The 13,763-nt window shown below is 32.0% G+C and overlaps 2 protein-coding genes across 2 annotated transcripts; one reads left to right on the top strand and one right to left on the bottom strand.

Moving 5' to 3' along the window:
* The first annotated feature begins 4,083 nt into the window (after positions 1 to 4,083).
* Positions 4,084 to 6,202, top strand: LOC132187123 (uncharacterized protein At2g23090). The gene is made up of 3 exons (XM_059601314.2): positions 4,084 to 4,248; positions 4,542 to 4,582; positions 5,841 to 6,202. Exons 1-3 carry the CDS (start codon positions 4,176 to 4,178, stop codon positions 5,958 to 5,960), a joined length of 234 nt encoding a protein of 77 aa, XP_059457297.1. The 5' UTR covers positions 4,084 to 4,175; the 3' UTR covers positions 5,961 to 6,202.
* A 1,317-nt stretch (positions 6,203 to 7,519) lies between these two features.
* Positions 7,520 to 12,749, bottom strand: LOC132188192 (casein kinase II subunit alpha-2). The gene is made up of 10 exons (XM_059602598.2): positions 12,383 to 12,749; positions 11,555 to 11,684; positions 11,025 to 11,219; positions 9,973 to 10,130; positions 9,021 to 9,111; positions 8,796 to 8,861; positions 8,449 to 8,531; positions 8,150 to 8,213; positions 7,987 to 8,055; positions 7,520 to 7,770 (listed from the first exon to the last, which is right to left on the bottom strand). Exons 1-10 carry the CDS (start codon positions 12,688 to 12,690, stop codon positions 7,711 to 7,713), a joined length of 1,224 nt encoding a protein of 407 aa, XP_059458581.2. The 5' UTR covers positions 12,691 to 12,749; the 3' UTR covers positions 7,520 to 7,710.
* Between the last annotated feature and the right edge of the window lie 1,014 nt (positions 12,750 to 13,763).

The following is a 13,763-nucleotide window of genomic DNA, read 5'->3' as shown; positions in this document are numbered from 1 at the left end:
CAGGCTACTAAATAAGACATATTGAAACAACAAAACTCTCGAATTAAACTGAAAACGATCATGTTCATTCATCTTTGATTTTGTTTTTTTTAAAAAAAAAAAAAATTTATAGTGAAGGAAACATGTTATCTTGGCTGAAAATGCTGAGAGAATGATAGGAGGTTTGATACGATCACAACACAAACTCAACTCATTACCAACTTTTCTTTTATGTGTAAAAAAAATTTGAATTTTAAACCAAACAAATTGTCATTTTTTCCAAATTTTCAAAATTTCAAAATCATTTCTATCAATTTTTCTTTTTAAATGACATGTAGGAGATAAGTTGTTCATAAATTAGATTTATGTTGTAACCTTAACATTTTCCGAATGATAAATAGCACTTCTCTAAAGGTATTTATAAATTAATGTTATATTTTTTAATTTGTGTAATAATTAAGAAAAAAAATCTAACTTATCAATTCCCTTAATTATGAATTGTCAAATTTAGTTTGTAAATGATTTCGTAGTACCTAGAGTATTATAAAACTAATTCCTTAGTTTTATTACGCCCTCATAATATTAATATAGCAAATTAGAAGTGGACAAAATTGTAAAAGTGATGAAATGAAATCTGTTAATGCAATCTTTTAAAATGTTACGTCCTTTCTGCAATTTTGTTGTACAAGATAATTTGACGTGGATAAAGATGGGACATCACTTTGAAGAATTTGAGTAATCATAGAGTTTTTCCCCAAATTCGAGGATAATTTTTTTAAAAGATTTAATTTATAAAATTGTTTTGTATCTTTTAGTATGCGAAAAATGTATATATTTTTAAAATAAATGTTAAAGATACTAATTATTTTATTAATATATGAGTATTAGTATGATGTGAAGTTTTTTTTATTGGAGATGATCAAAATAATTAATTAAAATAAAAATATTACGAATACCAATAAATAAAATTTACATTATGTTAGTACCTCTAGTATTTATTATTTTTTAATAATATATAAAAGTACATATTTTCTTAACAATTTTATTAAAAAATATGTATTTCTCACTTCCTTTCACTTCAAATTAAAAGGAAACATATCCGTTCCTAAGAGGTAACTTAATTGACTAAGATCATACGTAATGAAATTAAAGTTACTAATTCCAATCTCTTTCACCTTCTTATGCGGAAAATTAAAAAATTACAAAAAAAAAAAAAAAAACATGTCCCACAAAAATGAGTCGAGTCAATGTTAAGATGTCTTTTTATGCACTTAATGGGATGACACAAACAAAAGCAAAACAGTTGCGAGACAAAAAGCGCACGGGCTCGTGAATCGAGATAAGCATTGCGTTAATGTTTACGGCTGGTGGCCGGTGGGCAGGGCACATGTTTATTTCGTGGCCTTGATTCGTACCCAATGTGGCCATGTCAGCATTGGGGAGGATGCACCTCATAGTTTGTTAGAAAGGAAAAGACAAAAATTAAACAATGAAACAAAATTATATATTTTGCTTAACAAAAAGTGCATTATCGGATTTTAATGTAGATCAATGACTAGGCATTGTGGACTTAATATATGGATTGTTCTCCTTAACGCAACAAATTAAGAAACTAGCATTACCAAATTCTGTCGGCAAACTTCACATGTGCCATAGCTTGTATTTTTAAGGGAATATAATATTTATTTTTCTCGAATTATCTCTCAATTTATAATGTCTTTTTAAATAATGTTTGGTGTCACTTTCCTTCACTTTTAAGGTTTTTCGTTGATAATAATGTTCTAAACAAAATTTTCCTTTTACAAATATTCTACAATACTAATATGACAGTTTTAGCTAATCATTATATAAATATAATGATTAATTATAACTATTATATTAACATTATAAAATATTTGTGAAATAAAAATATAATTTTTAGTAGCACTCTTTTATTAAATTCGACATAAAATAAGTCACATGCAATTCACTTACCTCAAAATAACAATAATACTCTTTAGATAAAAAATTAAAAAAATAAATAAAAAAATAAAAAAGCAATCAAAAACAGGGAGACACGGACACCCATGGGCCATGGCAAGGCCGTGGGTCACCTCCGTGAAGTATATGGCCTTACTCTTTGCTTGAAAAGGTATTATAAATTTATGATATAACCTTACTCTTTGCTTGAAAAGGTATTATAAATTTATGATATAACGTAAAGTTAAAAATAATAGAGACTTGCTGTTAGGAAGTAACATTAGTGATAAACTAGACATTATATTATAGTAGACTTATATTTAATATGAATAAAATTTCATTTAAGATTAATGTAGATTAGTTTTGTTATCAGTATTTTTAGATTATAAATAAACATACGTTTATTTGTATTTCAATTCTATTGTAGTTATCTTTCTATGGGTTTATCTCAAAGTGAGTGTAAAAATTCTACTCAAAGTCTAAGCCATTGTAATGTTAAATGTTACGTAAATGATTCTTTGTAAACACGTAATATGTAACGGGATACAATTTAGGTTATGAGAGAAACTAGACTTTATATTTTGAAGGAACCTATACCTTTTAGATTTTGAGAAAATTTAAAACATTTTTCAAACACAAAGTTTGAGATTAATTTTCTGATTTTCTTTTTATTTAAATATCATCATTTAAATACCAACATTACAATGACTTATACTTGGAGTAAAACTTATACACTCACTTGGAGATAAGCCCGTAGAAAGATAACTAATGCTAACTCTAAAATAAATAACCAGATAATTGAAATACAAATAGACGCATGTTTATCTCTAATATAAAAATATTGATAACAAAACTAATCTAAATTAATCTTAAATGAATTCTTATTCATATTAAATATAAGTCTACTATATAATGTAAGTTCGGTATCTCTTATCTCTTTTTCTTCCAAAAAAAAAATCATTATAGTGATTTTTACGTATCCAGTGTAGATTTGAAATAATAATAATAATTATGGAGGAAGATAAATGGAAGATAGAAAAATAATATCTTTTAAAATAGCATGTCTATGTTTAATAAGAAAGAAAAATGAATAACAAATTTGAGTCACTAGTGATGGATGAACTTAGAAAACAAAAAAGGATTAGAATAGAGATCCAATCTCCAATAATTGTCTTAATCGTAAATAATTCAAACATAAAATATGACACGGACAAAAATTTACTATAAACTAGTTTGTAGCTAATTCATACAAATTCATTAAATAAAGTAACATGTATCCCATAATTATTAAAAAAACACGTAAGAAGTACATGTTAAAAAAATATATACTTCTTGCATGTTATGACACACATATCACTTTATTAGATGAGTTTGTATGAATTAACTACAAATAAATTTGTAGCAAGTTGTTAACCTTATGAAATAGTCTTTATAAGACCCATATGTTTTAACAAATGGATGAGGATTCTAATATTTATTTGGATAAATAAGATGCGTAAACTGTTAAAATACAAACAACAAAATTGGTAATGATATATCATCTAGAAAAGACACGGCTTCAGACACAAAATGGTTTTAGTCAAAGAATACTAAATATTGGAATGGACATCTGGATCACGATGAAGAGAATTATTTGATTAACTTTAGAAAAGATAATACAGTACGTCAACTTTACCAATTTCATTAGCTAAGCTTAACCCATCACGTAGACACACATTTCGGAATTGTTATTGGTAAGATTTTGAAACAATTCAAACAAATAAACGTCCCTTTATATTTCATTAAAAAAAAAAAAAAAGAAGTTATTTTATATGTGTTTGTATTATACTATTAATTAAATAACAACTAAATATTATTTTAATGTGAAGTGAAAACTATTTTTATGTTATTTTGTGTTATTTGTTTATGTATTAATTTCGGGATCATAAAACAAAAATACAAAATAAAATAAAAATAACTATAGTTTTTTTTTTTTTTTTTTTTTTCTTCACTCGAGGATGATACATGCCAGGGGTGGATCCCCCGAGCTTCTTATTGCCATTGACCCTCTAGTCAAAGCTTAAAAATCCTATTCGCCAGTGACTTTCTTTATTGGCGAGTTAGGTGACTGAATCATTTCCTCTCTACCTATATAAAGTCATTCCACATCAAGTCCGTGTCTCTACTGCTCGCAAATCTGAGACTCCTTCGCGAAATTAGGGTTTTCAGGTTCGCTCATATCTTTCCATTTTTCAGCCATGGGAGGAGGCAACGGGCAAAAGGCGAAGATGGCTCGTGAGAAGAACTTGGAGAAGGCAAAAGGCGCCAAGGGTAAAATTCTAATCCTCTGTTCCTCCCAATCTATTTTTTCTTTTTTCTTTTCCTTTGTGTTCTGTTTGGTTGCTGAGAATTTTACTTCTTAAATTCCAACTTTCCGAGGCTTAATTGAGTTGGGTTTTACTGGGTACCAAGATAACATGGAAAGCAAGATAAGATTTTTTTTTTTCTTTCAAATTTTATATTTTTAAGATTAAAAAAAGCTGTCTGGGTTTTACATTATTACATGTCAAAGATATACATGTTTTTGGTGTTCTTAATTTGGATGATTTGATTGATTTTCTCAGGAAGCCAGCTAGATTCAAACAAGAAGGCAATGTCAATCCAGGTATTCTAGAGTCTGTTGCATATCTAATTTTTTAGTTAGTAACTATGTTCGAGGATGGTTTGGTTGATTCATTGTCTTTAATTATGGAAATTTAGGGCTGTTGAAATATTAGGTATGATAGTTCCGTGAGGGAGATTTATATAATAGTATTTGCCTTCTTTGGGTTGAAGGGGGACATAAATTTCCTTCGAACCAGTTTGGAGGAAATTTATTCCAACCCACTCTAATAAATGCCAAGTGTCATCTAACATGTGCGAAACATTCTTAATTACACTTCTACTAACCTAGGAACCCAAACATTTTTTTTTTTTTTTTAGGAGCTCAAACATGTTAGAAGACACATTGCATTTATTAAAGTGGGTTGAAGGAAATTCATTCCACTGCTAATGATAGTTACTACTGTTACAATTTTTACTGCCTGATGACCAATTTGCACTATCCTTCACAACATTTAGTAAATGGTAGATTATTTGTTTGTTAGAGACCAATTAATAGATTTCAGTAGTATGGTTGGTAGTGGGCTTGCAAGCTGGATCTTAGCGTCTAATAAAACAGAAGACCCAATCTGGGATATCTATTCAAGGCTAGAATAATTGTTCTTATGGGAACGTGGTTTTAGTCTAATGTGTGTATTTTCGCAATAGGATGCAAGAGAGGAGATAAATTATCTTTCTTTGAACTTCAATTTTTATAATATTAGTTGATTACCCATTCCTGATCCTTTGAAGAAAGTATCCTGAAAACATTATCTTACAACTAATTCGTTGGGCAGTGAGCAAATACATGAAAGTCATGGTTGCAACTTGCAAATTCCTTCTTTTTTTTTGTTTTTTTGGTGGCATCAGGCTCCAAGAGAGTGAGTATTTTGGAGAGTACAATTCAAGTCTCATTAAGTACTTTGGAGTCTTTTTTTTTTCTCTGTTTTTAATTTCCCCTATTAAATCAATAATTATATTTGAAAATAATGTTACCTGGACAGTAGAAAACAGTTAATAATCTAGTGATTCTTCCTTGTTCCATGTGTTACTGATGCTATTTTGGTGAGCGAAATAATATTGGTGCTAGTGTTTAGGGCAGATAATGTATTGTAAGTTATTCTAGGCATTGGGCCAATTATGTCTAATTCAATTGTTGATCAAGACAATGAACTATTGTTGCCGCTGTAACTTGGCTTAACTAAAATCAGCTTTGCTTATTAGCCTTATTTAACTTCCGTTTAATTGTTGGTTAGCCAATAATGTTTTGAATTTATATGCAGTGCAAGGTGTGCATGCAGACATTTATGTGCACCACGACAGAGGTGAAGTGCAGGGAACATGCAGAAGCAAAGCACCCCAAATCTGATGTTTACGCTTGCTTCCCTCATCTCAAAAATTGAAGGAGTTTATCGGAAACAACAATGTGGAGACATTGACAATATCATCACCTCATTTGTTTAAGGTTTCCGCTATAATTCCAACAGTCCTACGTCATGGTTACTTTATGCATTGTTGTAGAATGTTTGCTTGAGAGAGGGGATAGCGTAAAGTCCCTTGTTAAAGTGAAATCAGTGTTTAATCATAATGAATATTAAGCTACTGGTCATGAAAGCTTGTTTAATTATAATGAATATTAATGCCAGTGTCATGGATCGCCAACCGTTCATATTTTACCGTGCTTTTTTCAATACCAATCCAAGTGCAGGCAAATAATAATCAGCTTTTATCCAATTATATGATAATAAAAAAATTAGGGAAAAACTCCACTTTTAACTCCTTAAACTAAAATGACTTTTGTAGTTATTTTTTTTAAGTTTAAAATCTTTTAATGCGGTGTATTAAACTTTTAATTTTTTTTTCAATGTCACATTCAGTTAATTTTTTTTGTTAAATTATTTTAAAATTCTCAAAATGCCACGCTTTTTTATTAGAACTTTTAGTTTCTTAAAAGGTAGGTTCTTAAATGATGTGTCACCATTTCATAAATTGGTGATATACTTTTCAAAATAATAAATTTCATGAGATGATACATCATTTGAAAATCAACTTTTGATAAATAAATTTTTTATGTGTACTACTCCTCTACTATAGAATAAAAAATAAAAATAAAATTATAAAGATTTAAGTGAGTATTTTTACAAATTCTTGTAAATTCTAACCAAATTCTGCAATTTTGTAATTTTTTTGTTCTTTTTACTTTAAAAAACAAATTGTGAAATATTTAGATTATTTTGACACCCTTCCATACTTCGTTAAAATTTAACGAAAATCTTAACAAAGTGGTGACATTACAAAAATTTAATACATTAAATTAAGAGTTCTTAAACTTTAAAAGAGTAGTTATAAATAGGGGTGGTTTCCAATTTTTTTTTTTTAAATATACTTTTAAAAATTAACTTCTGCTCACCAAGAATTTTTATTTTATTTTAATTTTGCTCCTCAAACAAAATGTTCTAATTTCGCTTTTATTATAAAAGTTTATAAGAATTAAGCTAAGTTTCTCCAAAAATTAAATTGATTATTCTAATTAATGGGCTCAATGTTCTAGCTTTGCTTGTTAACAGTACTCGGTAGAGAAATATTATAGTGCAATAAAAAGACTATTTTTTGCCCGTAAAAGTAAGTGGCAAGAAATCATAGGCCCCACCCACTGGTGAGGCCTATAATCTCTTGCCACCTAAAACTTTTATGGGCAAAAAATGGTATTTTTATTGCGGAAAAGTGTTAGGAGTTAATAAATTTCACATATTTGGCTCATATTTCTTTACAATCAATCATTAGATTTGTAAACTTATGCAGATCCCATATAAGTCAATAGTAGACCCCACAAATCTAATGATTGATTATAAAAGAATATGATCCAAATATGAAATACTTATTAATCCCTAACATTTCCCTTTGTTGCACAATAGCATATCTCATTAGGTTACTGCATGCGTGGCATTGAAGTGCTTCGACATAAACTTGAAAACAGAGTTTCATTCAAAGAAAACACGAGACTTAAAAGATGACCCGGTGAGAAGCCCATACACAACCTTGACTGCCTACAGCCAGCAAGCGGCAGCCATAAACATTTTTAGGGTCTATAATACAAACTCCAAATAACAAAGACTCGGGTTTGTTTGTGTACATGGAATTCATATGATCAACCTATTGTGTCCGCATCCTGCTACTTTCTGCCGCCCTCACCTGCGAGAAATATGGATGTGCCTGCAGTACGAAAACCAGTATGGCGATATGTTAGTATACCGAAGAAGAAGAACAGAAACCTCCCGCAAAAATATCCTATTTCTACCCTTGGCATGGGGTGTGAGCTATTTTGATTGAATAATCAACCCGTAGAAAGTATGATTAATGCAATCAATTAATCTCAAAGGCAAAAAAAAAAAAAACACACTAGTAGAGAATCAGCTCAAACATAATTACCATGGCTTCTCTAGCAGTTAGCCTGTCCTGATGATCATACCGTAGGAGCTTATCAAGAAAATCAATGGCCTGCATCCAGATACGTTTTAAAAAATCAAACATTTACAGAAGCACGGATGAGAAGCTACAATTTAATACATCAGAAAAGAGCAGAAAAAATTACCTCTGGAGAAACCAGATGCTGATTATCTGCATTAATAAATTTGGACCAGGGCTTCCTGCTGTGCCTGCAGAAGAAGGTGCCAACATATTATTAACACATGGCAAGCATAACTAGTTTGAGGCTGCATGTAATGATTAAATGAATGTAGGTTCTTCAATCATTTTTGCTAGTTGCAGCAGTTCTGAGGCAAAGTTGAAACCACTACATTGCGATATTAGGTATTCTTGCAGGAGACTGTAATGAAATCAGGCTTTTAAGGAATACCAGAGAATTGAGTCCATAAAAATGAAAAAACGTACCTCCCAACAAGCGCATCAAGTTGAGGATCAAGCTCTAAATGATACTTATTCAGATACGCATTTAACTCATCAGTCCCAAGTACCTGGAAAGCATGCCACTAACACTCATATGGAGATTCTTCTGGGGGTAAGAAGTATTGTACCATAAAATATGCTTTCTAATGGAGAAAAAAAAAATCTTAGGCAATGACCCAAGTCATATAATACTACAAATATCCAAAAAAAAATTAGTGAACAGTAGTAACAAAAACTTCCTACTAAAACTCATTTTGTCAACTCATATTTCCCAAAATAAAAGTCGAATGTCTATAAATTTAAGATTTCTGCCAAATAAGAATAAGCACTACCTTGGCAATTTTGACAAGCTGATCGTGGTTGTCATGACCATAAAAGAATGGCTCCTTGCGGAAAATCTACACAAGCAGCAAGCACAATGAGCAAGCAAACTATCTAATCCACTTCTATAAAACACATGCACAAGCACCTAGAGAATGAGATGCTGTCTAAATTACATTTTATGTGACTTAACACCAAAAGTTTTCTAAGTAGAATCCAGTCACTATAATTCTTACCATTCCAGCGAACATGCATCCAAGGCTCCACATGTCTAAAGAATAGTCATAATCTTGTAAATCAACAAGAAGTTCGGGCCCCTTGAAGTATCTGAAAAACAACGAAAGAAAAAACACAATCTTTTAATAAAGTTGAATTTTCATATTTGAAGGAAAACAGCTTAAAATGCAGTGTACCATCAAATATTTATTTTAAGCATGTAAACCACCCTCTGATCTTTAGATGCAAACACAGCATCACACACTATGCAAGAATAAATGTAGGTTATGGAGAGCCAAAAACTCATATAATACAATTCTAGGAAGCCTACTTGTGTCCTACTAAGAATGGTGTGGTTATTAAAATCATCATTGTGCTTGTGATTAATCATTATTAAGTTTTGATCCAAGAGTGATTTTAATAGCCACATCATTCTTTTTTTTTTTTGATAAGTAATGATGATATAAAAGAGCGCAAAGGGGCGCAACCCATTTACACGGGAAGTATAAACAGAGAGCGCCTAGGAGGGAGAGAAATGAAAAAGAAAATCAGAGAAACTAATCACTAAAAGAGCTAGCCAAGCGGCCGTCCAAGAGTAAAGAGTACAGAAGAAAAAATGAAACAATTCCTCTATGGTCCACATCATTCTATGGTCCACATCATTAATAGCCACATCATTCTTAGTAGGACACAACCAGACCATTTAGAATTACTCTATTATATAACAAAATTCAGAATTACTTTAGAGTGGTTTTTTACAGGCATTCTATACATAATACATTCTCCACACGTTCATACCACATGTATTGGACGTTATCATGAACACCCAACCAGGGGTTGGACATATGCAGACACCATATCCTGCTGACAAATATTTTACCAAAAAAAATGCTAATAAAAAATTAGATGTACTCTTTCGAGAAGTGTGTTTTAATTTATAAGGCTTAGGCCCATATGTCTTTGGAATATTACCTCGAAGCCACACGAACATTATATTCCTTGCCAGGATGGTAAAACTCAGCAAGACCCCAATCTATCAAGCGAAGCTTCCGCAACTCATGGTCTATCATAACATTGTGAGGCTTGACATCCCTGTGCATTATTCCTAGCGAATGGCAGTAATCCAATGCCTGCAATATAAAGTTAGCAGAAATAGTTTGTTATGAAAAAGTGCAACACCGTGCAAAAAATTCAGAATCCTCCAGTGTGCTGCCTATATAATAGTTATCTCCGTACCACAAATGCAAATGATCAAAACAATCTTACATATATACAAAATCAAAAGGTCAATACTTGAGGCATACAAACTCAATAAGTGTTTCAATCAATAACTAGTTCCATAAATCTACATTTTGCAATTTATTTATTAGTATTATTTAAATTAAGAACCTCAGTAACCTGTCACAACTAGGGAAAAGCATATTTGAAGGGTAACAGAGATATTGACGGGTACAGTAGCAATTTTCCCTAAGGAGGGTTTTGACACTCATTTGCAAAATTGTCAAAAGGAGATGTGTCTGGCTGCATATTAATAGAACCACCTAACCAAGAAGAGACAAAGGAAAAGAAAAACTTAATAGCACCACAACCATCCTCAAGAGATCTGGAAAATTTCTAGGCACTTATGATATAAAATCTGCACCCATGGTCTTTCTATCCAAAGTATTACTAAATATGGGAAATTTATATCACCATAATCCATGCCAATCACATGCTCCGAAAAGACATCAAATCCCTATTTTCCCAAAGTAAGAAGCAGATATAGAAGGAAGCAGGAAAAATGCAAGTTTGAATAATGTCTTGAAGGATGGCACATCTCCCATTTTTTAGTTTTCTTTTTTTAAAAAAATAATAATTTGACCCCTCCAGCTCCTAACACTCTTTTGTTACCCATAAAACACATTGCAGAACCTCAAGTAAGCAATAGATTCACCACCAAGATTCATAAATTAGCATAACTGTGTTTAAGGGAGAAAGAAGAAACAACAAACATGCAATCTTTAAGAGATCAATGCATAAATTACCTTGAGAAGTTCATATATGTAGTAGCGTATGTCATAATCAGTCAATGTGGGGTACAGAACCTTGAAATCTGTACTGTTCACATACTCAAATATCAAGCTAGGAGTTTTTGAGTGCTGATCTCTGACAATATCAAGAAGCTTGACAACATTTGGGCCCCCACAAAGGTTCTGGAGAATTTTTATCTCTCTCTTTATCTGCATAAATATCAATAAAGAGCTCATGCTTAATCTTTGATTGCTCTCTAACTAAATATACAGAAAAGACCACATGAATGGAAAACAAGACCAAGCAACAGAACAGAATATCTAAAGTTACCATATGATTAATGATGCTCCGCATTTGTTACAAAACTATATTAATTAGCACAATAATATAAGACTGGTTATATATATATATCCCTCACTCATTGGAAACATTGGATTATTATAAACCCCATAGACACTCAATCTTGTAAATGTAGTATTTGAGAAAGCAACAACCTTTGCTCAAATGCTAGCTGTCCTCAAGGATAGAGTAAATAAAAATTCACCTTCTTTTTCTTAACTGGCTTGAGGATCTTGATTATGCACCGCTCATTACTATTCACATTTATGCCCTCGAAAACCTCACTGTACTTTCCCCTTCCAACTTTCCGTACAACCTCATAATCATCTTGATCACTGAAAAGAACACAGATAAAGCTTCTTAAAGGTTCAGACAAATCACTAATATAACAACAAAGAGGAAATAAAGAAAATATAAAAGATATACAATTACAATGAAAAACATTGATATCTCCCTTCTCAAATCCAGCAACACTACCATAACCTGTACATACCAACTCTAATCCTACAAATAGAACTCAAGTGCCAGTTTTTAAAAATAACTACACTTTTCCAAAATTCAAGTATCATTTTCTTCTTTGTTTTCTAATTATCAAAACAAAAAATAGCTAGCTGTATCCATTCCCTCCATATTCAATGTGATCATAGCTCAGATTTTCTCAATTTATATCATACAGAGCATGAGATCTAATCAAGCCATGCGAACGATCAGCCACGCAGCACAACCTCACACTCCAGACGCTACATAATCGAAGAACAAAATAATAAACCATAAACCTTACCCTCTGTCTGGTAGCTAAGGAAACATAACAAAAACATTGGATCTTTACCACATAATAACAAATTAGAAACTAAACGGTCCTAAGCCATAGAGCCTAAAATTCTAAACCTCAATCTCTTTTGTTATTCCGATTTCAAAATTTTCTCACATACCAAACAAGATCACCATAGGATACATAATCCCCCATCTACAGTAAAAAAGATAAACACAACCAAGAAAAAAAAAAAAAAAAAGTTTCAGATTAGGGTTTTACCCCCACTGAACGGTGAGAGACTCGTAATCCCAGTACTCCTTGGGCCGTACGACATTGACGTCCGCGTAAACACGGGCTTTCGACATAGCTCGCCGGCGATTCGAAACCGAGATCTCAACCAGGTTGGTCGTATCGACCTTATTGTTGCTGTTTATGGTGGTGTTGGTAGTGAACTCGTTGGGAGGGTTAGGAAGGGAGGGGGTGCGCAGGATAGGGGGGTGTGCAACCGGCGCACGCAAGGCGATGAGGGCGCACACTAGCAGTAGGCGAAGGGGAAGGACGAGTGCTGGGTTGTGCGCATCGCTCATGTGCCGCACCACGCGCCCATTTCTACCACGTTGCGCAACAAAAGGAAAATTTGAGAAAAGAAAAAAAAAAGTTGTCTGAGCGTGAGTGGGTGAGTAGACATCAAGAGAATGGGGGCGATTGGGTGTGGTGCTTGGTCCTATAGTGGGTGGAGAATCTGGTGGCGTGGCAAGTATTCATTGGTCAGCAGAGAAGCTTAGACTGAGATTCCACGGATATGAGTAAGATGACTTTGAATATTCTGACGACTTTATCTTCGCTGGGTTCGTCTAAAATTAGATGTGTTTACATAATTTTCTCTGTAAATATTAGAAAAGGATGTCGCCACTATCGGATAGGAATTGCCCGAATGGGCGTTTTTTGTCTGAGAAAGGGAACCTGATTAATTAACGTCTGGTATTCAAATTTGTTGATGTCAGTTCAGGTTGAGATATCATAATAATCCATATAATGATAGGCTATGATAAGTTATTTTTTTTAAAAAAATTGAGAAATGCTAAGAATAACAAATTTTTTACTAAAATATAAATACCAAGATAATATGAAGTTTATTCATTGGTATCTGTAGCATTTCTCTTTATTAATTATTTTGATAATTTTCAATGAATAAGTTCCACATCATTTTGGTATTCATCTTTTGGTAAAAAATTTAGTACTTATAACATTTATCAAAAAACATACAACACAAAAATAGCATTATCTATAAAAAGGTCAGATCAATATTCTTCTCCAGTTTTAACTTTCAACCCAATTTTGTTATAAATTAAACTCATTAGCTGAGAAGCCACTTAAAATATGTTACATCAGCTTGACATCTAACTCTACTATTGGTGGAATTCAACCTACATGAATTGAAAAGGGATTGGGTGTCAGGTTTCTAAACACCCTTATATAAAATGATAGAGTAGTGTTTAAGCATCTTTACAAGAATGCCGACAGTTTGCTAGGTCTTTATTTTTGTTTGATTGTTCTTTGATGTTTGATATGTAACTACCACATTGCAATGATAGTCTATGCAGTGGCTTTAGATTAATTTGATTAGTATTTTTCTTTGGCAAGTAGGCAAGGGAGTATT

The sequence above is a fragment of the Corylus avellana genome, chromosome 6, assembly GCF_965113065.1.
Source record: "Corylus avellana chromosome 6, dhCorAvel1.hap1.2, whole genome shotgun sequence".
NCBI lineage: Eukaryota > Viridiplantae > Streptophyta > Magnoliopsida > Fagales > Betulaceae > Corylus > Corylus avellana.
The sequence above is the reverse complement of the archived record's forward strand: the minus strand, read 5'-3'. Positions and strand labels throughout refer to the sequence as shown.